The 25,209-nt window shown below is 45.6% G+C and overlaps 2 protein-coding genes and 1 long non-coding RNA gene across 3 annotated transcripts; 1 reads left to right on the top strand and 2 right to left on the bottom strand.

Moving 5' to 3' along the window:
* Nucleotides 1-3,545: 3,545 nt before the first annotated feature.
* Nucleotides 3,546-9,923, bottom strand: MESD (mesoderm development LRP chaperone). The gene is made up of 3 exons (XM_079954407.1): nt 9,696-9,923; nt 7,377-7,609; nt 3,546-5,413 (listed from the first exon to the last, which is right to left on the bottom strand). Exons 1-3 carry the CDS (start codon nt 9,876-9,878, stop codon nt 5,149-5,151), a joined length of 681 nt encoding a protein of 226 aa, XP_079810533.1. The 5' UTR covers nt 9,879-9,923; the 3' UTR covers nt 3,546-5,148.
* A 4,414-nt stretch (nt 9,924-14,337) lies between these two features.
* On the bottom strand, nt 14,338-16,570 carry LOC307203553. The gene is made up of 3 exons (XR_013833285.1): nt 16,526-16,570; nt 15,096-16,370; nt 14,338-14,720 (listed from the first exon to the last, which is right to left on the bottom strand). It is a non-coding gene; the product is annotated as an uncharacterized lncRNA (long non-coding RNA).
* A 270-nt stretch (nt 16,571-16,840) lies between these two features.
* TLNRD1 (talin rod domain containing 1) lies at nt 16,841-20,365 on the top strand. Its single transcript, XM_079952935.1, has 2 exons — nt 16,841-18,598; nt 18,774-20,365. The coding sequence occupies exon 2, from the start codon at nt 19,181-19,183 to the stop codon at nt 20,237-20,239; it is 1,059 nt and encodes a 352-aa protein (XP_079809061.1). The 5' UTR covers nt 16,841-18,598; nt 18,774-19,180; the 3' UTR covers nt 20,240-20,365.
* The last annotated feature ends 4,844 nt before the right edge of the window (nt 20,366-25,209 follow it).

Genomic DNA, 25,209 nt, shown 5'->3' with positions numbered 1-25,209 from the left:
AATAGAGAAACTGAAGTTGACAGATTCGCCCATCCCTAACCTGTACCATTTGAATTATTTTATATTGTTCACGGCCACAAGATTCCCATGCACAGAGGTGTTGTAAGCCAACTCTGGTTTTTTCATGTCTGGATAGTGAAGGCACCAATTTCAGACAAAGGGAAGGGTGATTGGTTCCTTACAACAAATTGGTGCATATTTACCAATATATCCTTATAGAGCAGAAATGTAAGCAATCCTGGAGTTTGCTCCCAAGTCACTGAAATACTAAGGGCAGAAAACCTGTCCAAATTGTTGCTCTATCTAAAATGACAGCCCGGCCTGAGGATTTTACTCAGTCACTGCTCCTTTGTACAACTCTAATTCACACACTTAAAATCACCATTGATAATTTAAGTTTATAACAGAGATGAAGCGCACAAAACTCACAGCTTGCAGGTCTAAAGAAATCAAACATTTTGAAGACCTGGCCAAGGCACTTGAAAACCTGCTAGGTGGCCATTCTGGAAGGGAAAGCAAGCAAATACAATCAAATTTGGACTTTAACAGCAGAAATTTACTGCAACATTTCCTTATGCTCGACCACCCTCTAGTGGTTCACTGCTGAAAACAGAGCATATCCACCACCTATGTCTCATAGTCTTGAAAGATTTAACTCCAGACAGAATCCTTGCTACTGTAAATGCAAGGAAATTATTTTAAATGGCAAGCAGAAACTTGGGAAACCCAAAGACAAAGGTAAACTTGAAAGATGAACACATGATCTCTCAAAGATGGAAGCGGCAGCTGCAGAAACATCCTGCCAAAGCTTCAGGCACTCATAAGGCAAGAGGAAGTTTGCTTAAGCAAAGAAAAGCTCTCATGGGATCCACTTGACTTGCATACATGAAGAGAAGGGCACACCTAAATAAAACAGGCCACTTCCAAGGGGTTTTAACGCCTCAAATAGTCAAGCTAGCTGGTGATACTTTAAAAATGCAGCTAATTTCTTATTTCTTCTGTATTTACATAAACATAGTAAGAACAACCCAATATTGCCTCTCTCCCTCCTGCCCCCATCCCTTTGAGGAGGCTTATTTGAGACATTTGGATCTGAAGATTGGGGAAAGTGGAACTGTTAGTTGGCTGTCACCCTAGTGAACGTTTTGAATAATTTCTTTTATGTAACTGACCGTCAGAAAGTTGGAAGTTCTTTTTTCCCTTCTCCCTTCCCTTCTTCCATCTCTCTCTTTTTATTTGGGGTCCTCTGTTCTGGGCCATTATCAAAGGATTACACGCACACGAAGCTGGTGGAAGAACCCTATGTAAGAGGCAGGGAAAGGAAGACTTTCCAGAGTGAGAAACTGAGAAAAGAAAGAAAGATGTTAACTGATTAAGTTAATTTTATGAGAAAATTAGTTTTGGAAAACTGTTACAATGATATACACTGAAACTCAGCTAGGGGGATTTGAGGAAGTCAAGTAACAATGTTACTAAGATTGGATTAAGTATAACTAAGATCTCTGTTTGTTTGTTTCAAAATTTTGGAAAATAAAAAAAATTGAAAAAACCCAACAAAAAAATCCAGCTTCTTCTAAATATTCAGATTAAAAACATGTTTGCCACATGACGTAGGGCCACTGTCAGAGACATGGGATTTACAAAAGCATTCGGGAGATACATAGCAGCTAATTAGAAAAAAAGGTACATTTTTTTCCTGTCTTTATGTAAACTCCTACATTAATAGTGTTCTGTGTACAGAAACTGTTCTGATTTACGGTACTCATTTTGTTTTTCCTGTTCCTACAATTTCACCGTTACTTGAATGAGTTGGCCTTTAAGTCCCACCTGTCACTCACCAAATCTGCTACAAAGAACAGAATTACCTCTGTCTCTTCGCCGCAGTGCTGACAAGAGTGGATGTCACTGGCCATACGCCAACCAAAGAGATGAAAGGAAGAACAGATTCTCTGTCAAAGGATGCTTTGTCCTTGAAATGGCTGCAGGTTTCACAACAATGGCATTAATCAAGATGAGAAAAATAGTTTCGCTCTGGCTGCTCATCTACTTACCTGTGTATGAAAGCTGCCTTATACCAAGTCAGGCCACTAGTTGGTCAAAGTAATAGTTTTCTCTATTCCAACTACTAATGGGTCTCTAAAGTTTCAGGCAGATGTCTTCTCAGTTGTGTTAACTCCGCTCTCTTTCCCCTGCCTCCCTCCACTTGAATTGGGGAGTCTGCACATGCAAAGATGATGTTGGAGTTATAGGCCCCATAATTGGAAAATGTCTAACAAATTAAAACACACCTGATTGCCCTTAAATAGTCAAAGAAACTGACAAAATCAATTCTGAATAATTCATCTTGCAGAGCCACTCTTCTGTAACTTTCAAACCGGAGAATCGGGATGCTAGCTTCACGGAACTGAAATCTGCATAAAAATCAATCGCCACAATTGCAGTTGGGAGTTGTGTGCAGAGTAGTCACACAACCTTAGCAGAACCAGAAGCCCAAAGCACGATACAGCTAATGATTAAACCTTGCAAAAAAAAAAAAAAAAAAAGGCATCATGAATTGCTAGCCTGAACGCCCACATCTAACCTGGTTAGTCATTTTGGACACACTGATGGCTTGAAAGAGACACACACAAATGCAACTGCCTCTCAGCTCAAACACTTCCCAGCCAAAGGCAACCAGGTGATTAGTGATCTTCAAGGCCCAATGACTCCAACACAAAAGTGTTCCCCTCCACTAAAATCAGAGGGATATAAAGTATGTGAATTTGGTTGTTTCATACCCTGCATTTTCTTACTGTCCTGCAGGGCATTTTGAAGCCTTCTAAGCTACCACGCTTATGCCTTTTGTTTGTGTCCTAAAAAAAGCTGCCACCTAGTTACCTGGAAGAAATTTTTACTTAGCACAGGTGACCAGCCAGCTTTTCATCAGGCATACACCAGACAAATTCAGCAGGCAGCATATTCGAAAACTGGCATCTTTTTAAAAGCACATCTTGCATGTGAGTTTTAAGCGCCTCTGAACAACAAAAAACACATCTACATTTAGCTTAGTTGGTAGAGCATGAGACTCTTAATATCTGGGTCATTGGGCAAAAGATTCCTGCACTGCAGGAGGTTGGACTAGATGACCCTTGTGGTCCCTTCCACCTCTGTGATTCTATTTCTCAACATTTCCCTGTTCTTTTGTAACAGCAGAATGGAACGCAGGAGAGCCCTTTCAAAGCAAAAACCCTAAAAATAAAGTAAAAATGAAAATAAAACCGGGGTGGGGAGATAAACAGAAGTCTCAGGACAAACACAGTACTCAGCTATTCATTAACACTTAACCTCTCATCTCCTTCAGAACCTTGAATTAGACCAGGAGAGAGCTTTTATCAATGGTATTCATATATAAATGGTCCAAGAATCAAAAGAGGATAGAAGCCACTGAAGGCTTCTCAAGATCAGAATTTGGCACTTGATGGTGCCACCTAGTGGCCACTCTGAGCAGATACAGACATCACAAGACAGCTGTGTCCAGACACAGGATTCCACGTGTCAAACAGAAATTTGTTCTGAAAAAGGTACATATTTATTGACATTTCGGAGGGAGTGTTCATTGTGACAGCAATATTTTCCCAATTATCTACCAACTTTATATATGAATGAACAAATTAGGGCACCCAGAGTATTGTAAGTATTTTTGGCACCAGAGAAATACAAGCTATATTCAGAAAGATCAAACGTGGTATGATCTAATATGGTGCGGTGTCCACAAATTTGAAATAAACTTATGCACCAAGGCAGTATTCTTTCAAATTAACATTAAGAAGGAAACCAGCACAACCTCTGTGTTTAAACAGAGTAAGCCCCCAGTTTATAGTCACTGCAATTCTGGAATGCATTGAGCCCAATTGCAATTGAATAGCTTAACTCCAAAAGGGGCTTAAGTCAATTTTGACAAAAAAAATCCAATTTTGGCCTGCAGATGTTTGCCATGAGTGCTACAAATAAGGGGCCGGGGGGGGGGGGGGAGAGAACTTGTATAAAATTGTATAAAAGCCTTGAAAATCGTGTTGGCATTCAAAAAGACTGTACAGTGGTACCTTTATACTCGAACGGTTTGGCTCCCAAACAATTTGGCTCCTGAATGCTGCAAACCCGGAAGTGAGTGTTCCAGTTTGTAAACATTTTTCGTAAGCCAAACGTCCGACGTGGCTTCCGATTGAGTGAAGGAAGCTCCTGCAACCAATCAGAAGCTGCACCTTGGTTTTTGAACCATTTTGGGAGTCGAACGGACTCCTGCAACAGATTAAGTTTGACAGCCAAGGTACCACTGTAGTCAGAAAAAAAATTCTTCCAAATGGAATACTGGTCAAAATTGACTTAAGCACCTTTTGGAATTAAGCTCTTCAATTAGTGTCAGGGTTAACTGCATCTTGATACATTTGCTATTCTTGTTACATTCCTCTTACTGGATTGGCTCAGCCTTTTATCACATGGCTACTGCCAGATGTTCTAAACTACAACTTCCAACAGCCACAGCCAGCACGCCCAATGCTCTGAAAGTGATGAGAGTTGTGGCCCACTTCAGCTGGGCATTTGACGATCAGCAGTGAAACCAACTTACATAAAAACACTCATTGCATGCATCAAACCTGTGCTTTCCAGAATCTGCTTTGGCACCACAGCTGACACTCTGAGATTGCCACTTTCAAGAAGGGGTATCATTTATTTTCATTAATGAAAATATTGCAAAGGTAGAAACGCCTAGAAAGTTAAGTCTTGTTTCTTATCGCCAACGAATCGTTCACCTTCTTGACTCCTCCAAAATAGCTGACGGCAGAATTCCAACTGCAACAGCTCTTCCCCTCTCATCCTTTTTGAGGAATGTTCGTAATACTGAAGGTAAACACACAGGTGCTTGTTTTAAACTTTAAACAGACAACTGTTTGAAAAAACCCAACTGCTTGAAAGTAGACAAGGCACAATATACCAACTCCAGATCTAGAAGAAGCAATCCACTGATGTTAAGCATTAACGTTGCTGTTACTGAACAAATGCCTCTCATTAATAAGTAAACTGGTCCCTTGATTTGAAACCCAGAAAGGCCACCCTATTTTCTCCTTCCTAAACTTCCCACCAATTCTCCTCTACAGTCAAATTAACTTATCAGAGCTCTTCCTTTGGTTTGGTTGCACGGTTGTCGTCTTTGAGGGGTCCATGTTTCTTTTCAGTATCTTTTTTCTTTTTGGATTTTTCGGGCTTGGTCTCATTTTTCCCTTTTTCGCTTTCCTTGGCTCCTTTACCAGGGTACACCTGACCTTCCAGTGTTACGTCCGCACACCTCTCCTGTTTTATCAGAAAGTCTTTGATCTCCCACGCATAGCCTCCGTCCCGCAGCATAAAGATGGCACGATTTGAACCGACGATAAACCTAGGTTTTAAAAGGGCATTCAATTAGTGCCCAGCCTTTGAAGTATGGAAAATTTACATTTCAGGTAGGGAAGAGCCTCTGCCCCACCCTTTGCAAAAAAAGGAACGATAAATAACCCCAAGGATTAAGTGGCATGTTGCATTTCTTAAAAGCAAGAGGTGTTTGTCTCAGAATGGGGGGAAAAACAAAACTTGCACTGCAGGATTTATTACCTTCATAAGTAAGACTATTATAATTAACTACCTTGTGAAAATACAGCCTATTGCATTTCTTATTCAAATTTATGGTGGAGGGGAGACACACAGATGCAGCTGAATGTTATTGCCTAGCAGGAGAATCTGTCCCTGAACTGTGATATGGCCCTTTGCTTTGATGGAGGACAGAGTAGGGTATGTGCAGAAACTATCTTACTGTAGAAAGGTAAAGTTTGCATTTGTTTCTCTGCCTCTTTTTGCCTCTGGCCCAGCCCACGATCAGCATGTGCACTCTGGATGTTGCCCAAAAGGGAATGCGGTCATTGGATTGAAAAAGGATCTCCCATCCCTGCTAGAAGAGATGGGTCTCAGCTTTATTTTAGATGTAATGGAAAAATGCAAAATATCTGGCTAACAAATGCTTAGGGGTTAAAAAAAAAAAAGCTTCTGCGTATGCTAATGTTAAAATGTTGGCTTATATATTAAGATTTCATAGGAATCTATCCTGGTAGTTAAATAGCTCCATGTTGTCAAAGCTGGATAACTGGGTAGGATACAAGTGAAGTCATGTACAGTAATCCCTCCTACTTCTCTCAAGCATATTTTTTATGAGTTACACCTATCAGGTGCAGATATTTCGTTCCATGGCTTTCTTGGGAGGAGCTGAAAACAACACAATAAAGAGCTGCTCAGTTCCACAACAATTTCTCCCCTGGAATGGTGGAAAATTCAGGACAGGCAAAAGGGAGCACTTCTTCACACAGTGAATAACTGAACAGCAGAAATCACGGCTACCAGATGTGGCAGGGGCTGCCAATTTGGACAGTTTTAAAAGGGGATTAGACAAAATTCATGGCAGCTAAGACTATAGACAGCAACCAGTCACAATGGATACATTTCTCCCTCTTATACTGGAAGCAGTATCTCTGGATATCAGCTGCTGGGGAACAGCAGCAGAGTATGGTTGGGTTCATGTCCTGCATGCTGGCTTCATACAGGCATATGGTTGGCCACTGTGGGAAATAGGTATCTGGACTAGATAGGGCTTTGAGCAGGGTGGCTTTTCTTACATCGTTTCTTCAAATTCCAATCAGGGGCAGCGGCGGGGACACACACAGACATATTTGTATCCAAAGGGACAAACAGTGGGAGAAGAATACTACCTATAAATAGCCACAAACATCCATTTTCACAAGCCACTGGCAAATTGTAACAGGTTTTAAAGTCGACTACGCTTTTCCAAACTAATCCAAGTGTGTTTCTACAACAGTTAAGTCCTACTATGTTCAATGGGACTTATAAGGTAGGTTTATATTAGATTGCAGCCATAATGGGGTCTAGATTATTTCCTTCCTCATATAGGAAAATATGAGACTATTTCAACAGTTTATTTTTACCAAATGAAAATTGCTAGAATTTTTTTTACTAATTTTTAATAAAATTCCACACTGCTTTAGACTGCACTCAGCAAGAATAAGCACTGTGCCTCTGTCTCAGGAGGGGGAAGGTTACATCAAAGGAAAAATACAAAATAAAGCTATTAATTATGATAACTTTATCCATCTTCCTAACTGAGCATGCCATTCTTTTGAAAACTTTCAAACAATTTTTCATATCCTCATTAATACAGATTAAAATACAGGAAAGAAGGTATTAATTTAAAACATGCAGTAATTTAGGTGGCCATACATATAAACACAGCCTATACAAAATGAAAATTAAACCAGGCAAGTGAGGGCAGGTGTGCAACTCCAAGACAAAAATCTTACCTTTGTACGTCATAGTTGGCATTGAAAAGACTTCCCTGCCACAGATTAGTAATTTGCTCTGTCTCTTTTTCTGTAGGTTCTCCTGACACAGTGACAAACATCATAAGAGTCTTCCCTTTCTTGGTCATCTTCAAGATACTCTCAGGCTTGCCCGGGTCAAGTTGGGAGAAGTCTATTGGTGCAGATGGACGCTTGTGCTCAGGAAGATCTCCTTCTTCTATATCATCATCTTTCTGTGTTGGAAACAAAATACAGGAACACTTAAGAATGCACTGGAACGGGCTGTCGTATCCTGATACAACAAGGTATGTCTTAGAAAAATTAGGCTTATTGAAAGATCTCAAGTTTAGAAGACCATGCACACTTTGTATGCATATGTAGAAACTGTTTGTCTAATGCAGCTTTCTACTTGCTAAAATAATAGAACAAAACTTTTTTCTGTTTCAGAAACAGAAATCTGGTTTTCAATTTAGCACTCTGGATGAGTGCATAGCATTACTTTATGTGCCAAGCAGCTCACTCAACAAGCTAGTTAACAGCACCAGAGATCATGGAGGGTCTGGATGTGGGAAGCAAAATGAAATATTAATTCAGATAAGGGAGCACTAATGAAAAAACTGATTTAAAAATAGGTATTCTACCTACATGAAACTCAAAAGCAGTTTCAGACTACTCCTGGATCCAGCTTTGCATTTAGACAGGTGGGGGCAGTTAACCTGGGAAAAGGTTAACCTGCTAATCACATGTGCGTTGGATACTAAAGAAATTGGGCTGCTGCAATGCAGCCTATGTTGGGCTACCCCTGAAGAGTATCTAAAAGCCTATTAGTGCAAAATGCAGAGCCAAATCATATGAAACTGCTGCTTTATTCTGCTATGCAAAATGCACTGGTGGTTGTTACTACAAAAGCAAAGAGGGGTGCTAATTACTATCGAGTTCTGCTTATAGTCCTTTAAACTCTTCCTGTTCCTTATTTCAGAGAACAGCTCTTAATTTAAACTTTAAAACCCATACTCTGCTCAAAGCAGCATGCATATACGAATCATAGAATTGCAGAGTTGGAAGGGGACCCTAAGGATCATCTAGTCCAACCCCTGCAATGCAGGAATAGGCAGCTGTCCCATGCGGGGATCAAACCTGAAACCTTGGCGTTATCAGCACCATACTCCAACTATCCAGGCGCACTCTTGCACTCTCTATAACACACACATATACATATATCATAAAACAAACATATATGTATAACATAAAACAAAACTGAAACAGTTCCAGCTACTGAACTTAATATTATGTTTATGTACCAGAAAACCCCAACTTAGGTTTCACACATTGCAAGGACAGCACACCCCAGTAAAAGTACTGGAAGTGTTCTGACTTCCGTAATACTGTACCTGGTTTTCTTATAGTCTCACAGTGCGGTTGCCAACCCTACTCTTCCCCAATGAAGACCAATACACTCCACACATGCTCAGAGGCAGCCTCTCCTTCAGGACTATTTCCTCACCACCCCCACATTCAATTAAACGAGCTCTAGGCTGGAACCTCACCCCCTTCAAACCAATCTCTCTCCCCCTATTCCCCCTCGGCCTGTGCCCATGCCCTAATCGGAGCACACCCACTGAAATTAATGGACTGGGCACACAGAAGTCGCTCAGTTAGCTACTGCTGATTTTAATCATCTCCCAAATGCTTTTAAATGTCTTGCTTTAATCTGTCCTTTTTAAAAACAACGGAAAATGTTTTTGTTTTACATTAAAAAAAGCAGTTGAGAATATTTATATCCTGCTAAATGAATAAATAAAAATAACTGAAGCCTGGATAGCTCAGTTGGTTAGAGCATGTATAGGGAAGCTTCTTCATGTGCAATGTTATACTATACTGTATTTGTGTGTGTATATATACATATAGAGTTACATATATACGTATATATATATATATATATACATATATGTTGAAAGCAGCCCAGAGTGGCTGGGGAAACCCTGTCAAATAGGCGGGGCACAAATAAATAAATAAATAACAGTAACAATGCTGATAACGCTAAAGTTGCAGGTTCGATCCCTGAATGGGATACCTGCCTATTCCTGCATTGCAGAGGTTGGACTAGATGATCCTCAGGGTCCCTTCTAATTCTAATTTCTGTCAGTTTTCTGGGGGGGGGGGTTTGGACTGGGGTTGGATACAACCCTTGGCGAGCGCAACGAACCTGCACTCCAGCCCCAAATCCTTGCCAAGGAACTAGACGAGGAAGACGGTGGGGACCCCTCCCCCCCCATTTTGGGGTCCCCGCTGCGCCCCCTTTTTCCCTCACGGACATACCTCCCACTGCTCCAGCAGCCGCGCCATGTCGGCGTCGTTGTAGTCCCGAATGTCCTTTTTCTTCTTCTTCTCCTTCTTCGCCTGCTCAGGGGACTTTTCCTTCGGCTCTTCGGCTCCGGAGACCGCGGCCGCCAAGGCACACAGCACCAAGACCAGACCCAGCCATCGGTAGGCCGCCGCCATCTTGTCCCGACGCGCAACGCCGCCGGCACTGGCTGGAGAAGGTTCTTCCGCCTCGATCCCGCCCCTTTGCCAGTTCTGCGCATGCGCCAGGAGGGAAGTGGGCGGGGCAGCTAGATTTGAAAGCTACAGGCGGAGGAGGGTGGGTGAGTGAGTGAGTGAGTGGGAAGGTGCCGGAAGGAACGAGGGGCAGAGGGCTGTACCACTTCAGACGGCGGGGGGAGCGGGACGAACCATGTTTTCGAAATTGAATAGAACAAAACTCCTTTCCGTTTGTTTCTGAAGGGAAAGAGGAAACCATATTTCTGTGTTGTGAAACGCCCTAGGATCTTTGGATGAAGGGCGGAATATAAATTTAATAAAAATAATAAAAACAATAATAAAAATAATAACAATGTCAAATAAAATATGATGATTGTGGTGATAATAATACAGTCATATCGTATTCCGTGCTCCCAAGACACTCAAGAGAACCTGAGAACTGTAGGTGCAAAATCCAGCCAACCATGCAATCTCCTTAATTCTTATTATTTTAAATTTATATACTGCCTTTCCATTTCCAGAAGAAATACTATGGTGGCTATTCATAGAATCATAGAGTTGGAAGAGACCACAAGGGCCATCGAATCCAACACATGAAGGCCGGCAGCAAAATAATAGGAGCAAAATATTTTACACTTAACAAAGGACTCCCCTGTGAGTGCCTGAGGGCCCTGCTCCTGCCACTTACTATCTGGCCCAGGGCCGGTTGTTGCCACTGATGCTGCTACTGCCCAGGAGGACCCGGAGGGGTGCAGAGTTCTTTTTAACATGTTTTAAAATGTTCCTTTCCCTTTAGATTTTTTATATATGGGGGTGGGATGGATGTTTGGGTGGGCTTGGGAATTTGTTAGATTTTGATGAATTTGTAATTTTTGCAGTTTTTGTTTGTATTGTTTTATTGTTTTCCGGGTTGTTTTTGTTTTTATTGTTTTAAGGTTTTATTGTTTTAGGCTGCAAAAGAATAACATTAATTGCCATCAATGGAGGCTACTATGAGGCTTGGGATTGCTACCGTGGAGGGGCGAGGGAGGTATGGCAGTGGGGGCAGATGTTATAGGCGAAGGGGATCGAGATATGGATATGCTCGTACCCCTTCCAATCTGCGCCTCATCCCGAGGGACGAGGGTAGGGTGAGCAAGGATTACTCACCTCCGTCACTGGTGCTGTGCAATGCCAGGTCTATAGGCAACAAAACCGCCACCCTGCGAGATTTCTTTATCTCGCAGGGGGTCGACCTGGCTTGTGTGACGGAGACCTGGGTGCGTGAAGGGGCAACAGTTACCTTACGAGAGATGGCGCCCCCGGGTTTCTGCGTCCTCCACCAGTCCCGGACTGTGGGCCGGGGGGGAAGGGTGGCATTAGTAATCCGGGAAGATTGTCCTTTCAGGGCTCTACCATCGCCATCGATCCCCGGCATTGAATGTGTTGGCCTAGTGTGGGGCTCCAAGGAGAGCTTGGCTGTCTGGCTGGTGTACCGGCCACCTAGCGCACCAGCAGCCACCCTGTCAGGCCTATTGGAGGCGGTGGCCGGCTGGGCCTTGGAGTTCCCTAACCTATTGGTACTGGGGGACTTCAACATCCATGCTGATGCCACTCCCTCCTCACAGGCTCTGGACCTGGTGTCTTCCACGGCGACACAAGGGCTCTCCCAGTTTGTTTCGGGCCCCACACATCAAGCAGGCCACACGTTGGATTTGATCTTTGGCGTAGGTATAGATGTGATCATGTCTCCTTCGATGAAGGTGCCATGGTCTGATCACAACGCTCTGAAAGCCAGGATTGACTTTCCACCCCCACCCTGCTTAGGTGGCGAGCCGATTTGGGCTCACCCGCAGAGGCTGACGGACCCTGATAGATTCCGCCAAGCCTTGCGGGAACTTGCTCCCCCTGGCGACTCATTGACTGAGCTTGTTGAGGGCTGGAATATCCAGCTCCTGGCAGCCATTGATGAGATCGCACCGAAGCGCCCTCTGCGACCCCGCAGAAACCGGGCTCCCTGGTTTACCAAGGAGCTCCGGAAAATGAAGCGGGACCTCAGACGGCTAGAGCGAGTATGGCAGGGTGCCCGTGACGGAGCCTCAAGAACATCTTATAGGGCTTTTATGAAAACCTACGAGATGGCATGAAGGCTGCTAAGAAGTCCTACTTCTCGGCCTCCATTGCCTCCGCTAGCTCTCGCCCGGCGCAATTATTTAGTATAATTAGGTCTTTAACGTCCCTTGAAGGACAGCCAAAATTATATAACAATTTGACACACAGCTGTGAGGCATTTGTGAGCTTTTTTGCAGAGAAGGTCTTGTTGCTCCGCCATGACCTCCCTGCCAATTTGGATACAATAAAGGAACTGGAGGCCCCTCGACTGTCCTCGGGTCCAGTATTGGACCACTTCGACCAGATATCCCCAGCCGATGTGGACAGACTCCTCCGAGCTGGAAAGCCCACCACCTGTCCTCTCAACCCGTGCCTGTCTTGGCTGATTAGAGCATGTCCAGATGAGGTGCGGGCCCTCCTGGGGGATATCATCAATTTGTCCCTTGGCACGGGGACATTCCAAGGGGAACTGAAGGAGGCAGTGGTGCACCCGCTCTTAAAGAAAACAACATTAGATCCTTTAGATCTATCCAATTACCACCCGGTTTCGAATCTTCCGTTCCTGGGTAAGGTGATTGAGAGAGCGGTTGCTGAACAGCTTGGTGGGTTTCTGGATGAAACATCGGCTCTGGATCCATTCCAGTCCGGCTTCCGCGCTGGTAGTGGGACCGAGACGGCTCTGGTTGCCCTAACAGATGATCTTCGTAGACAGCTGGATCGAGGTGGGTCGGGGCTGCTGATTCTTCTAGATCTGTCAGCAGCTTTCGACATGGTCGATCACGAACTTCTGGACCACCACCGTGCCGACGTGGGGATCCAGGGCAGTCCTTCAATGGCTGCGCTCGTTTCTCTCTGGTCGGGGACAGAGGGTGGCGCTTGGGGGGGAATTGTCATTGCGCCACTCCTTGGTGTGTGGAGTACCTCAGGGTGCGATACTCTCCCTGATGCTTTTCAACATCTTTATGCGCCCCCTCGCCCAGCTTGTCCGGAGTTTTGGGCTGGGTTGCCATCAGTATGCCGATGACGCCCAACTCTGTCTGTTGATGGATGGCCATCCTGACTCGGCCCCAGACACACTGACCAGATGTTTGGAAGCTGTGGCTGGATGGTTACGTGGGAGCCGGTTGAAGCTAAATCCTTCGAAGACAGAGGTCCTGTGGCTGGGACGGGACGATATGGGATGGGGGGGCAACTCCCATCTCTTGCGGGGGTGCAATTAGTGCCAGCACCGTCCGTTAAGAGTTTGGGTGTAATCTTCGATACCTCCCTCTCTATGGAGGCGCAGATTACAGCTATAACAAAGGCGGCATTTTTCCATCTCCGCCAAGCTAAGCAGTTGGCTCCTTACCTCTCTCGCCCTGACCTAGCCACTGTGATCCACGCGATGGTCACCTCCAGACTGGATTATTGTAACTCGCTCTACGTGGGGCTGCCCTTGAGACTGACCCAGAAACTCCAGCGGGTGCAGAATGCTGCAGCGAGACTCCTTACGGGGTCTTCGCTGCGAGATCACATTCACCCGGTGCTATACCAGCTGCACTGGCTCCCGGTGGAGTACAGGATCAGGTTTAAGGTGCTGGTTTTAACCTTTAAAGCCCTATACGGCCTAGGACCCTCGTACCTACGGGACCGCCTCTCCTGGTATGCCCCACAAAGAAACTTACGGTCTTCAAATAAAAACATCTTGAAGGTTCCAGGCCACAGAGAAGTTAGGCTGGCCTCAACTAGAGCCAGGGCTTTTTCGGCTGTGGCTCCGACCTGGTGGAACACTCTGTCACAAGAGACTAGGGCCCTGCGGGACTTGACATCTTTCCGCAGGGCCTGCAAGACAGAGCTGTTCCGCCAGGCCTTTGGCCAGGGCACAGCCTGACTCCCTCCCTCGGCAATCTTTGCGGAGCTCTGGCCCAATGGTGGCCAGTGGCTTGAATTTAATTAATTTTATAATAAATGATTTATTTATTGTTGTTAGCCGCCCTGAGCCTGGCTTCGGCTGGGGAGGGCGGGATATAAATAAAATTTATTATTATTATTATTATTATTATTATTATTATTATTATTATTATCTAAATTCTGTGTTTTTTTTATTTTAATGTTGGTTTATCTAGCCCAGTATTGTCTATTCCCACCATCCCTGACCGCTGGTCCCACTAGCTAGGGATGATGGGAGTTGTAGTCCAAAAACAGCTGGAGACCCAAGTTTGGGAAACCCTGGTCTACACCGACAAAGCTTGGCAGAAAGATGGTACAGTATATGAATAGAATAACTTAGTATCTTTTCTGTTTCCTGATCTAGGTGTTTTGTGTGTGTGTGTGTGTGTGTGTGTGTGTGTGTGTGTGTTTCCCCCAGGGTGAGATTGCTCTTTGCTGAGGCCAAGACAGCCAAAACCACAACAGACATCATTGAAAAAGGACAGCAACTCCCATCAACATAGCTGTCAACATTTCCCTTTTTTTAAGAGAAATTCCCTTATTCTGAATAGGATTCCTCGCAAGAAAAGGGAAAAGTTGACAGCTATGCCCATCAACCTCTCTCCTGTGAGGATCCCAAAATTACATTGGCTTGCTATAGTTAGGACTGCTCTGTTAAGTTACTTTCCCAAAAGTAGCAGATAGATATTTACTTCTGAAGAAGAAAATAAAAGTATGTAACTTTATTAGTGCTTTGTGCACAGAAAAGTCACCAGTTTGGTGTACAAACAAATACAGTGGTGCCTCGCAAGACGAAAAGAATCCGTTCCACGAGTCTCTTCGTCTTGCGGTTTTTTTGTTTTGCAAAGCAAGCCCATTAGCGGCTTAGCGGCTTAGCGCTATTAGCGGCTTAGGGGCTTAGCGGATCAGCTGATAAGCGGCTTAGCGGATCAGCTGTTAAGCGGCTTAGCGGTTCAGCTGATAAGCGGCTTAGCGGCTTAGAAAAAGGGGGGGAGGGGGAAAAAGCCCACAGGAACTCGCAAGACATTTTCGTCTTGCGAAGCAAGCCCATAGGAAATTCGTTTTGCGAAGCACCTCCAAAACGGAAAACCCTTTCGTCTAGCGGGTTTTCCGTCTTGCGAGGCATTTGTCTTGCGGGGCACCACTGTATCATTTTACGCGCCAAATGCAGGAACACAGCAGACAATGTCTGGATGCCTTTAGTCACGTCTTATTAGGCTGAAAAACATAAGCACTTTTCAGGGCAGTCTGCATGGATAACATGACTGATTAAAAAAAACGAGTCACCGCCATGAACAGGAATTTGCAGGCGCACCCTTAAGGCCTTTTTTTAAAAAAAAACAAAAAACATCATAGGAGACTACAGTGCACAAGCACAAAATAAACGGACCCCCACCCTTCCTGAGCTGGACTATATAATTGAAGTGTTATGTCCTGCAGTGACTCTGGGTGCCTTCCGGAGTATATTAAAATGCTTTAGATTGACTTTTCACAGAGGCATTGTTTGTATTCTCCATAGATTAGCGATAATTTTTAAAGTAGCCCCTTTGCTTTCGATGGTACCATCTCCATTCACACCAAAGCATGCCTTGAAATGGCAAGTAGAGCTTAATTTAGTTGCCGAAATATACATAAACATGCTGTGGGAGAAGGTGTAGCTCAACGACAAGACAAGGCGCTTGCACTCTGAAGGTCCTAGGTGGAGAACCAGTGGTCCACCGGATGCCAGTGGACTCCAACTCCCATCAGCCCTAGCCAACGGTCAGGGATGATGAGATGATGTAATGTTTTTGATTTTTTTAAAAAAACTTTTACAGTTTTAAAACTTTTCTGTTTAGATAAGCCTACCTGGACATGCAATATTAGGCACATTTGTTTCCAAAACTGTTGGTTTTATCTGTATTTTCACAATTTTATTACATCTACTTGCTTTTAAAAGTTTGTTTTTAATTGCTGTTTTTAATGAATTATAGAATAGTGGAGTTTGAAGGGACCCCATGGGTCAACCTCCTGCAACGCAGGAATCACATCTAAAAATCCCTGACAATGACCATCCGACCTCTCCAGTGAAGGAGAATCAGCTTATACTATTTCATGTAAACCACTGAGAATTTTCTTCATTAAACCTTGCTAAATAAATAACTAGAAGTAAGTAAATAAGTTATCACATCCTAGTTTGTGAGGGAAGTGGGAAAGATACATGGAGCAGGGCCTAGACCACAGTGGGGACCCCTGTTCTCTCCTTATTAACCTCACCTCCGCTCATTCTTGCTTGCCTCTCAGAGATACATTAAAACACTTTTCTTGAACCATGCTTTCAATCTCCCACAGGCCTTTATGCGCTCACAGCTTGTTAAATTGTGGTCTGCTAATTTTCTTTTATCACACATTGTTTTGGTCATTTTATGTGGACTGTTAACATCTCTGTAAAGCCTGGCAGTGGCGTAGCGTGGGGGGTGCAGGGGAGGCCGGCCGCACCGGGCGCAGCATCTGGGGGTTAGGGTTAGGGGGCGCAAATCCACGGGTTAGGGGGTGCAAATTACTTGCCTTGCCCCGGGTGCTGACAACCCACGCTACGCCACTGAAGCCTGAGCAGCTTCCAACAACTAATGGCAGGATGCTGATACAGTGGTACCTCAGGTTAAGAACTTAATTCGTTCTGGAGGTCCATTCTTAACCTGAAACAGTTCTTAACCTGAGGTATTACTTAGCTAATGGGGCCTCCCGCTGCTGCCGTGCGATCTCTGTTCTCATCCTGAAGCAAAGTTCTTAACCTGAGGTACTTTTTTGGGGTTAGCGGAGTCTGTAACCTGAAGCGCCTGTAACCTGAAGCGTCTGTAACCCGAGGTACCACTGTATATTCTTTTTAAAGTTGTTGTTGTTTAGTCATTTAATTGTGTCCGACTCTGCATAACCCCATGGACCAGAGCATGCTGCTTTAAAAAGTAGTAGTAGTAAAGTGTTCTCTAGCCTAGTTGGCCAACAAGAAAACCACAATCCAATCAGGTGGCAGTGCCCACAGGCTGACCCCATTAGGTTTGCACGCTTGTCATTTTCTCCTCCATAAGGAAAAACCAAAAGAAATGCTTCTGTATTCGAAACGCTCCAATAAACCACTGGCAGCGCCCATCTCAGAGCTCGAAAGGTGCTTGTGATTTTTCCAACACCGGTGGGAAAGAGGCAGAGACCTCGTCCTATGCCTGGTTCCTTAGAAAGCTATCCCAGATTTCAACAGGACTTCCAAGTAATGTTTGCTGACAGCTGGGAAGCTAAGGTTGCAAAAGGGGGCGGGGATAGATTATGCTCCTTTAATTAAAAATAAAATAAAATCGGGGGTGGGGGGAAATCAACGGGCAGGCTGGGCTGAAAACACAGGCCAGAACCTTCCCACGTGTGAACCAACAGCCACGGCTCTCCTGCTCCAAGCGCATCTGCGTGCGTAAAAGCGCAATCGAGCCGGCGGCCACAGCAAGGGCGCCGCCGCCGCCGCCGCCTGTTATACCGGGCGGTGACACCGCCTCTTTCCCTTCTCCCACCCGCCCCATCTCCTGCTGGGGTGGAGCCTTCAAGGCAGCAGCGGGCGTGGAGAAGACCGCAGCGTTTAAAACGAAGGGCGGCGACAGGCCGCACAAAAGATTGCTATAGGCTTACAGGGAGGTTACAGCGGAGGCAACCGGGAGAAAGCATTAAAAAAGAAAGAGAGGAAGGGGGAAAAGGCAGCAGCAGCAGCAGCAGCAGGCGCGTTGGCTCCGGCGCCCGCCCTTTCCCCAGCCATGCAGGAGCAGCCGCGCCGAGGCAGCTGATAAGAGCCCCAAGGCCGAGGCTGAAAAGAGACTTTGGGAAGTGGAAAGCGGGCGGGGAGCCCTCCTTTCGTGATCCCTCCCTCCACCCCGCAGAAGTTGGTGATTCAGCCGGGGAGGGTTGGAGAGGAGGAGGAGGAGGAGGAGAAAAAGCCCAGCGAGGAAATATGGTGAGAGAGGAGGCGAAGGGAGGCCGGCTGGGTTCCCGCAGCAGCTGTTGCAAAGGCCACCCAGCGCAGCAGTCGCCGCCGCCGCCGCCGCCGCCCTTGTTCGAGGGCAGAGCCTGAAGTTACCCGTCGAGCGGAGATCGGGTGCGCCCACGCCCCTGGAGGGCCGGCGCCGCCGCCGCCGCCGCCGCCGCTGCTTTCCCCGGGGCCGCTGGGCGTCGTGATCGGAGCGCCAAGCGGGAGAGGAGAGAGGTGGCGAAAAAGCAAAGCAAAAGCGGCAAGCTAAGCTGAGGGTTCCTCCCTCCCTCCTCCTTCCTGCCTTCCTTCTCCACCAGCGGCTGGATCCGGGTGGTGTTGGGGGAGAGGAAATCGTTGCTTTCCGCCCGCCCTCCTCGCCTCGCCTTCCACGATCTGCCGTGTCCTCTTTTGCACCGGAGGTGAGGTGCGCACGAAACACTTCGGAGCCAGCCTAGCAAATCAAAGCGGCAACCCTCCTCCTCCTCCTCCTCCTGCGCGCGGCCAGTTCCCCCGGCCACAGCTCCGCCGGGCCACACCCTCTGCTGTTCTTCCTGATAGCAACGGGGAGAGGAAGAGATGCCTGCTTGCCTGCTCGGGAGCTGTTAAAGGAGCCTATGGCGTTGGCTCGCCTCTTTCCGGGCCACGGGGACAGCTTGGATTGGAAAGGAGTCAAACGGTAACAGGATCGTCGCCTATTTCAGCCCCTCTTCCCATTTATTTTCTTTTTTTAAAAAAACCAACACCATCCCACCCAAACTCTTTTCCTCATGAATTTAAACGTGCCACTGTAATTTATTCAGCTGGAAACTTTTAAAGATTTTAAATGATTGCTCCTATTATTATTTTTGCAGCAGCTCCATTTGGATTATTTGCTAATAACGCTTCTCTCCAAAGAACGGTCCATCTGCAGATGGGGAAGGAAAGGGAACAATAATTGATCATGCCGTTGCGGAATTGAGGAATCCAGTCTTCCCAAGAGTCGAGGAACCTGTCGCCTGTTTCCAAGCCTATTAGTTCACTGTGAAAGTGGAGTAGCTTCAGTCTCCCTTTGGATTGGGCTGCTCTCCGGCCAGCTCCCGCCTCTCCCTCTGGCCCGCAAAGACTTTACTTTTACTTGCGGAGATTAATGGAATGATGGTGCGGAAAAGGCAGAGAGATCCTGCCAGGCTGAGTGGGGACTCCTCCGGAGGCATCAGGAGCGGGAGGGGTGGCGGCAGCTGTGGGGTCCCGAGAGGCATGCGTGTGCCCCCCAGGCGCTATGGCTAGCGGCGGCTCTGGCAAGTCCGCTAGCGAGGCGTCCACCCCGAGCAGCGGTGCGTTGCAGCGGAAGAAGCTCATCTCCATTTGCGACCAGTGCAAGAGCAAGATGCAGTTGGTGGCGGATTTGCTGCTGCTGTCCAGCGAGAGCCGGCCGGTCAATACGGACAGCCTGTCCGTCTTTGGGGAGTCCTTTGAGAAGTGCCGGGACACCATCATCGCCCGGACAAAAGGCCTCTCCATCTTGACTCACGACGTCCAAAGCCAGCTCAACATGGGATGCTTCACGGAGGTGGGGGACATCCTGTTGGAGATGGGAGACCTGGTGGTCTCCTTGACGGAGTGCTCTGCCCATGCCGCTTACCTGGCGGCAGTGGAGATCCCGGGAGCTCAGCCAGCATTGCCCGGCCTGGTGGATCGCTACAAGGTGACCCGGTGCAAACATGAGGTGGAGCACGGCTGTGGGATCTTGAAGACCACCCCTTTGGCTGACATGAGCCCTCAGCTCCTGCTGGAGGTTTCCCAGAACATGTCCAAGAATCTGAAATTCCTGACGGACGCCTGTGTCCTGGCCAGTGAGAAATCCAAGGATAAGTTTGCCAAGGAGCAGTTCAAGCTGAGCGTCAAGTGCATGAGCACCAGCGGCTCGGCCCTATTGGCCTGCGTCAAGGAGGTCAAGACTTCGCCCAGCGAGTTGACGCGGAACCGCTGCGTCTTGTTCAGCGGGCCCTTGGTGCAGTCTGTCTGCGCGCTGGTGGGCTTTGCCACTGAGCCTCAGTTTTTGGGCAAAGCGGCCACCATCAATCCAGAAGGTAAAGCCGTGCAGACCGCCATTTTAGGGGGCGCAATGAGTGTCGTCTCGGCTTGTGTGCTCCTTACCCAATGCCTCAGGGATATAGCCCAACACCCCGAAAGTAGCTCCAAAACAACTGAATACAGGGAACGGTTGCGGAACTCGGCTTGCGCCGTCTCGGATGGTTGCAATCTGTTATCTCAGGCACTGAGGGAAAGATCTTCGCCTCGGACTCTACCGCCAGCGAACTCAATTTCTGTGAATTAATCTTTTCAGTTTAGGTATACCTTGGTCACTGCTAACACAAATGTACTTAGGCTCCCCTCAACTGGCCCTTTGTTTTATGTATACCAAAGAATTTGTGTAGATCAGCCCAGTCTTTTGATTTTTTTTTTTTAAATTTTGAATGGGGGAGGCAGCAAAAAGATTTACCTTTTAACCTATGTAGAAACAAATCAGCATTGAGTGGCTGATCATTTGGGGCGAGGGATTGTTAAAAAAGAAGAGAGAAACCATCAAAGTTGATTCAGTTTCGCATCTTTTATAGAATACAAGGTCTACAAACAAGCGAGTGGTAATAACAATTTTAAGGTTTTATTGAGATTGGATGGGATAGAGAAAGGGCCTTAATTGCGCTGGGTGTGCTTTTAAAACTTTTTTCTTGTTCTTTGGTCTTCCAAAATTTCCCTTCTAAATTTTACTGTTCAGTTGTGCAGGAAGGAAAAAAAAGTTACCTCAGTTTTCATACAGTCTGAAAGAAGCAGAACTTTAAATGATGGATGTAGCTACCTTTTTGTTTTGTTTTTATGTTGGTTTCTGTATGGTTACTTTTGAATCAAGTGTTAGGTTAGAAGTGCATTGGCTGTCTCGAGTGGGAAAAGAGTGGAGATTGGATGTGATTTCCAAGCTGGGGGGGAGCTACTGTGAGTGTTTTAAAACAGGGGGTGGGGGAATATTACACTCTTAACAAGAAAGTGATTTGGGTTTTTTAATTATTATTTTTCAGTGTCTTTTTTTAAAAAAATCTTGCATGTACTGGAGTATTTATTTCATCTATTAAAATGTTGTTTCTCAGATGTCTTTCTATGACTCTTAATACTTGAAATAACAGTTTCCTTGTTTTGTGCTGTAGGCCTTGATCCAAACGGTGGTGCGTAAGTTTGATTTAGGTGGTTCGCAATGTGGCTAAGGAGAACCCTTACCATTTGAATTCAATGGGGTTCGAATTGCAATACCTGTACTATAAAAATATAACATAAGTAATAAGAGAAGCAATGACAATACAGTTAAAAATCATACAGCATCTAGCACAGCACTTTCTTCGGGTTTTCTGCGCTTCTCTCCTCCCTCCCCACCTGCCTTGCTTAGGTGGATTTTGTTTTTTTAAAGCTGAATCGGAGAACTGGGAGGTTTTAATAGAATATTTCAAAGTGGGGTATTGGTGGCACTGAAGGGTGAGGTTGCGCTTAATTGAAAATTGGTCTAAGGCTTTCAGTAACTATAGAATTTGCTTGTGCAAGACGTAGTGATTACCACCGTGTTGGATGGCTTTAAAGGGGGAATTAGACAAATACCGTATTTTTCTGTGTACAAGACGCCCCCTATTTTTGGGACTCCTCATTAAGAAAATGGGGGCAGATTGCTTATTTTGGTGGGTTTCCCAGAGTTGTTGATTGCCCAGGGTTGTTGAAAACCGCTCACCCGCCTGAACGATGCTGCCAATAACACGCATCACCAAAGCCAACAATCGTCTGCCCGCTCACCGCCAGCAGCCACCAATTGCCCACGCAATTACCACAGCGGCAGCCGATTGACAGCAGCCCTTGCCACAGCCACCAATCTCCCACCAAAACAACCCCACATTTTTAACATTGTTTTAGGGGGAAAAAATCTCGTCTTATACACGGAAAAGTATGGTACATGGTTGATAAGGTTAGCTGTGGTTACCAGCCATGGTGACTGTTTACTACCTCAAGGGTTGAAGACAGTGGTACATTTGAGCCACAGTTTCTGGGGGACATGAATGGGGCTAGTACTGTTGTGCTTTGATTCTGCCTGCGGGCTTCCCATTGGTATCTGACTGGCTGTTGTGAAAACAGGATGCTGGTGGGTCTTTGGTCTGATCCAGCAGAGCTCTTGTGTTCTTCATTTCACTGAACTCAGTGGGTCTTACTTCAAGGTTGGCATGTGTGTGGTTGTGCTGTTGAGAACACGCTCTACAATCCTTTCCACATTTACTGAGAAATAGGTCTTACTGTGTTCAGTGGGATGTCGGTGCTTAAAGTATGTTAGGGATTGCAACTTTGAAGGACTACTTGTTAAGGCTGCAATCCCATACGCACTTACAGAGGAATGATCCACAATGAATTCAGCGGGATGTGCTTTTGAGCAGAATTGTATAGGGTTGCATTGTAAATGTGGGATCCTGTGTGCACATATAGGGAGGAAGAGCCATTGAGTTGGGATGCTGTAATGGTCAGTGTTATGTAGTGAAGTTTCACCCTGGGCCAGCAGGGGGATACTGTAGATAGTTTTCACTCAGGTCTGTAGATAGTTTTCACTCAGGTCCACGTCAGTTATTTTAGGCGGGAAACTCTGGGTTGTTGTTGCTACAATGTTGACAGCCGGCTGCCTATAAAAGCAGGCCGGCTGAGCTGTTTGCTAGTCAGTTCTATTCCAGTTTACAAAATAAAGAGCTGCTTTGGAGAAATCGCTGTGTCGTCTGCTATGTCAACCCACAACATAACAGTCAGGGTTTTGAACTTAGGTTGGGGAGGTCAGTGTTTGAATCTATACTTGGCCATGAAGCTCATTTGGTGATTATGGTCCAGTTACCATCTCTCGACGTACCACACAGGGTTCTTCAGCTAAAATGAAGAGACAACCAAATAGGATGCCTGGATCTTGAGGAAAGGATAGAATATAAATTAAATCAATAATAATGGAACTTACTCTTGAGTCAACGTATATAGGGACAGGCTCCGAAACTAAAACTCCCAGGCTTTAGTATCATAGTCAATAGTACATTTTGTGATTTGATTTCTTCAGGAGGTGTGCTTTGCTTTATGGTGCTGACATTGGGTTTACAGTGGTACTTCAGGTTACAGACGCTTCAGGTTACAGACTCTGATAACCCAGAAATAGTACCTTGGGTTAAGAACTTTGCTTCAGGATGAGAACAGAAATCGCGTGGCGGCAGCGGGAGGCCCTATTAGCTAAAGTGGTACCTCAGGTTAAGAACAGTTTCAGCTTAAGAACGGACCTCTGAAACGAATTAAGTTCTTAACCAGAGGTACCACTGTATATTGCTTTTGAAATGCCAGTCTTTTTGGCCCCCTCTGTCCTCAGTGTTGACTTGCCTTTTTAGCTAGTTTGGTACTGATTAATGTTTTGCTCATAGCATCATTCCTATTTCTCTCCTCTTTCCATCAGTGCCTCTCTTTTTCTTTTCTTTTTAAAGCACATTGATCCATTCCTGCTGGAGCCATCTAGGGTAGTGGCTTGAATTTTGCATGGAAATTTATTAAGGTGTTCCTTGGGCACTTATCAGGGGTTCCTATGTGAGAGTATCGGTAATGATGGAAAAGTTTCTCTGAAAGAGCCTTCCCATTGTGGAATGTGGGTTTTCTGGAAAATTTTGAATTGGAAGATTTTCTTTTGAAAATGAGTGTAATTTGCACTGGAACAATATTGGTTTGCATTGGGAAGTTTTCTGATACCCTAGGGAATTAGCATGTTTGTTTTACTTGCATTTAGTGTACAAAGCTTAAAAACCCTTGAACAGCCAAGCTTATTTGCAGTTGGCCTCTGTTCAGTATATTCCCTCCATTGTTGCGGGAATTATGCCTCTGAATACCAGTCCCTGGGAGTCATAAGTGGAGAGATTGCTGTTGTCCTTGGGTGATGCTTACAAGCTTCCCATAGGTGTCCAGTTTTCTGCTGTAAGAACACGATGCTGGGCTAGATGAGCCATTTGCACAATCCACTAGAGCTCTTCTTATGAAAAAGAAGAAGAGTTTGGATTTGATATCCCGCTTTATCACTACCCTAAGGAGTCTCAAAGTGGCTAACATTCTCCTTTCCCTTCCTCCCCCACAACAAACACTCTGTGAGGTGAGTGGGGCTGAGAGACTTCAGAGAAGTGTGACTGGCCCAAGGTCACCCAGCAGCTGCATGTGGAGGAGCGGAGACGCGGACCCAGTTCACCAGATTACGAGTCTACCGCTCTTAACCACTACACCACACTGGCTCTATGTTCTAACTAATGTACTTCCTGCAGAAAAATAAATCCCTAGGAAAACTGCCCACTCTACATTGTTGCTCTCCACTCAGAGGAGCTTTGGGTGCATTTATAGGGCATGTTCTTTGTGGTCTTATGGAACTGGGCATTTCCTTGTCTGACTTGTCTTTGCAGGGGTTCTATGGCAGGTGCATTTATGTTGAAAGTGTTCCTTAGAGGCAAAACGTGTGCTGTTGTTGTTTTTAAAAAGCCACTAGTTTAGAGCAACGGAGGCTCCATCTGCACTGTACAATTAGTGCTGCACCCATTCCACTTTAAACAGTCATGGCTTTCCCCCAAAGAATCCTGGGATCTGTAGTTTTCGTGGAGGTTGCTGAGAGTTGATATTCCCCTCACAGGGCTATAATTCTAAGAGTGCTTTAACAGCCAATCCCTCTTCCTTTGGAACTCTGGGAAATGGGGGGGGGGGGTTATTATTTATTTATTTACATATATAATCCACACTTTCCATACACACACACAGAGAGAGAGAGAGAGAGAGAGTGGTATCTTGGTTTACGAACTTAATCCATTCCAGAAGTCCATTCTTAAACCAAAGCGTTCTTAAACCAAAGGCGTGCTTTCCCATAGCCTCAGCAAACTGATATGGGAAACTGATTTTCAGAAATTAGAAGCTGAAATCTGCATATTTGCTGATCCCTAGTGGTGACTGAACCCATTGCTTGCATGCAGCCCCTGGAGGGGTTGCAATGGGGCAATATAGCACACAGGCTGAAAAAGGGTAAATGTTACACTCCATAAACTACCGGTAATTTTCTACATCACCGGCTGAAGTATAGCTATTGGGTAACTTGGTGAACAGGTCAGGTGGAGGGAGTTGTAGACTTTGGTTGTGCCATACAATCAAGTAGCTATGTGCAATTCTGAAAAAGGCAGTATTTATCTGCTTTGGAAGTAAATTTTTAGGTGACTTAAAAAAAAAAAGTAACTAAGATGC

The sequence above is a fragment of the Podarcis cretensis genome (assembly GCF_951804945.1).
Source record: "Podarcis cretensis genome assembly, chromosome: 14".
In the NCBI taxonomy this organism is placed as follows: Eukaryota; Metazoa; Chordata; class Lepidosauria; order Squamata; family Lacertidae; genus Podarcis; species Podarcis cretensis.
Note: the sequence above shows the minus strand (reverse complement) of the source record. Positions and strands in the feature narration are given on the sequence as shown.

Excerpts from the sequence above, each read along its gene's own strand:
- MESD (XM_079954407.1), bottom strand. The coding sequence starts at position 9,878 with ATGGCGGCGGCCTACCGATGGCTGGGTCTGGTCTTGGTGCTGTGTGCC. Across the intron at positions 7,610-9,695 it reads GGCTGCTGGAGCAGTGGGAG|AAAGATGATGATATAGAAGA; the intron begins GTATGTCCGTGA and ends TTTCCAACACAG. Across the intron at positions 5,414-7,376 it reads GCCAACTATGACGTACAAAG|GTTTATCGTCGGTTCAAATC; the intron begins GTAAGATTTTTG and ends TTTAAAACCTAG.
- TLNRD1 (XM_079952935.1), top strand. The coding sequence starts at position 19,181 with ATGGCTAGCGGCGGCTCTGGCAAGTCCGCTAGCGAGGCGTCCACCCCG.